The sequence below is a fragment of the Poecilia formosa genome, unplaced genomic scaffold, assembly GCF_000485575.1.
Source record: "Poecilia formosa unplaced genomic scaffold, Poecilia_formosa-5.1.2 Scaffold243, whole genome shotgun sequence".
Classification (NCBI taxonomy): domain Eukaryota; kingdom Metazoa; phylum Chordata; class Actinopteri; order Cyprinodontiformes; family Poeciliidae; genus Poecilia; species Poecilia formosa.
The window spans coordinates 514838-517815 of NW_006800182.1; the positions used below are offsets into that span (position 1 = coordinate 514838).

The 2978-nt window shown below is 37.1% G+C and overlaps 1 protein-coding gene across 1 annotated transcript in view; it reads right to left on the reverse strand.

Annotated features, from left to right (window-relative positions):
- Positions 1-624: 624 nt before the first annotated feature.
- itcha (itchy E3 ubiquitin protein ligase a) overlaps positions 625-2978 on the reverse strand; it is an 11736-nt gene continuing 9382 nt past the window's right edge. The window contains exons 20-24 of the mRNA XM_007569612.2: positions 2847-2967; positions 2347-2451; positions 1737-1833; positions 1572-1644; positions 625-1419 (exon numbers count right to left, since the gene is read on the reverse strand). Coding sequence (XP_007569674.1) covers positions 1320-1419; positions 1572-1644; positions 1737-1833; positions 2347-2451; positions 2847-2967 — 496 coding nt within the window. The 3' untranslated portion in view covers positions 625-1319. The remainder of the gene's footprint in view (positions 1420-1571; positions 1645-1736; positions 1834-2346; positions 2452-2846; positions 2968-2978) is intronic.

Consider the following 2978-nt stretch of genomic DNA (forward strand, 5'->3'; position numbering starts at 1 on the left):
TATTCTGGGACCATTTTAGTACAATTTAATGTAATCGTGAGGTTATTAAAACATAATTTTTGAAAATGTGTGTGTAAATGTCTGGTTTCAACTGCACATAAGCAATAACAGTCACTTAATAAATGAAACCTGTTGGATTTTAAATCTTAGCTTTTCTTGGATTCACTCCGTTTGCAAAGCTTAACAGAACCCATCTGACACACCGTTGCTCCAGTTATGTAACTTGGGCTCTTGAGAACTAGCTGAGAACCGACGATCGCTCAGTGTGAATGGGTCATCAGTACCAGCTTCGTTATCACAGCCTTCACAGTTTACTTCTTCCTGACTGAAACATTTGGTAAACATTTATGGCCTAAAATGCAGATATAACAGTAGCAGCTATAGTGGGACAGCAAACCACAGCAACCATACAGAATTCAAAGTAAGCAACAGATCTCTTTGTTGTACTGGGATTTAACTTGAAGGTAAAAACCAAATCTTAGAAAAACTAATCAAAGCCCTGTTTGAATGCGACACTGGCGAAATTATGTGTTCTACAAAACTATTGCACTTCAAAATAGCATCTTCTAATCGCAATCATAATCTCACTGCTCACAAAAAACATGTGCAAACTAGTTGAACATATTAACCTGTCACAACACAAGAAAGTTATTATTGCAATTAAAGTCATCACATTTAGCAAAGTTAATAAAAAAACTGTATATGTGCTACAGGATTCATATCAGTCACCTATTAGAAAAATATCCATTCATCCCACCTTCCATCAAAAGAAAGAAAACAAAACCTCAATGACCTCGAATCACAAGGGACTGTTTTATCTGTCAGGAAATTAATCTTCATATTACGAGTCAAAATGTACAGACAAGTTTCTTTCCTCGTACATTATCAGGGTGCATAGGCCCAACAAAGTGGTTCTAAAGAAAAGACTATGGCGCAGAATGTGTGCTCCACGTGTAGAAACTGCGCTTACTCAACATACAGCAAGTGCAGGCATGCCAGAGTGAGAAAGGCGTCTCTTTTTTTTAGTCTTTCTGTGCAGCAGGTGAGATTAAGTGGATCAGGGAGGAACAGATCATCAAGGTAGAAGACTCACAGATCCCTTGTTAAATAATGAATCTATTATGGAACAATTTTGTATTCTTTTGTGAATATGCTATTGAGACAGACAGAATCTACCAGGGTGAAAGCATTCCCAGGCTGCAGAGAGAAATTGCTAAAAGTGCTTCTTTCTAAAAAATGGATCCGGCTCATTCAGGGTCAGCAATTTTCTGTTGCATCCACGTGGTTATCGGGAGGAAAGTCAGGAACTCCTGTTATGATTATTCCTGCCCAAATCCTTCCGTTTCCTCAATGGCAAACATAAGTTTCTCCTTCAGCTGCTCATAGCTTTTATAAGGAGGGAGATCCAGACGATTGAAGCTAAATAGGGAAAAAAAACAAAAAAAACAACAGAGTCAAAGTTACTCTTCTGACATTTTTTGTTGTCTTTTACTGCACGTGAAAAGAAAAGCTGAGGTGCCCATTCATTTATGATATGATGTCATTTTGAGCAAAAAAAGAAACATTCTCACCACGTGTGACTTCGTGGGAGCCAGTTTTCTTTCCCCACTTTCTCAATGCAAAACTTTTGTGGACCGTTGCTTCCTATTTACACATACAAGAAAATTGTATGAGAAAAATCTCATGACGGTGCAAAAGAAACATCTGTTTTACACATCTATGTGGATTTTACGCACCCATCAAGTCAGCAAAGCCACCCACAGGAAGACGGCAGGTGCCGGTGACAAACTGCAGGAGTCTCATTCGTTTTTCGTTGTCCATCTCCTTCACAAACTGCAAAAGAAGTCATTTATGTTCCAATTAGTTAGATATTTCCAAATACATTCAGATAAGAAAAATGGGTAAAGATTTGCACATTTAAGCTGCGCTTTTTGCACAATTCCAGCACCATATACGCCCAGTACTGTTTTAACAGTATATTTTACTCTTTAAAACAAATTAAAACATTATGAAACTGGCGTGTATATTTTACATACATGCCAGTCAGCCTTACCTCCCACTTTCTTAATAATACAGTCAACCTGAGAAAATAAATCTCAAACTGTACCTTCTTTCAAAAACGTTTTCTGTTTTGCTAAATTTGACTTAATCTTACTATAGAAGAGAAATGAGATTATTTTCCAAACTGCTCCAACACATGAATGTTCAGAGATTTTTTTTTGTTGCTGGATATTGTTTTTTTATGAAAAAGCATGAAGGCTAGGTCCACCCAAGACCTGTGAAGATTTGATTCCATGTTACATTAACAAATATAACAATAACAGAACATTTCTTTTCAGAACAAACCTGCCAGAACCAAAGGATCTGCTTGCTGCTCCGAGCATAATGTCTATAAATTGTGTTTCTCTGCCAGTCCACCAGGTCTATCTCCTGCATCCCACACAGCATTACCTAAAAACAAAACAGAGAATACACTGAACACATCACCACCATGAAATTCCAATTGCTATTTATGTTGCAGGAAATAGTGCTTTACCTTATCTTCAATTACATGAGAGAATCAATAAAGACAAATATATTTGAAGATTTGATCAAATGCCATCAATGTATGCAACTGCTCTCAACTAATGTACCTAGTGTAGGGCAGCATTTGTGTTTGTGGTAATCTGACTGTATTCAGAGAGAAATGCCAAAAAAAATACATTTTAAACTGTTTTACAGTCGATTTTACAGTTATCACAAAAAAATACTGCAAAATATATGATTTTAATCAGCAATGGATGACAAGCACATTTAAATCCTATTTTTTAAAGATTGCTGAGAAAAACACTCAATTAGCTTTGTACCTCCAACTCCTTTGCATCAAAGTACTGAAGGTACTGCTGAGGAAGAACTTCATTGAAGCCCTCAAAGAATGCCTGAGTCTGCTCCTCCACCCCTCTGGACAGCCTCCATTCTGCCACCAACCTGTATATATA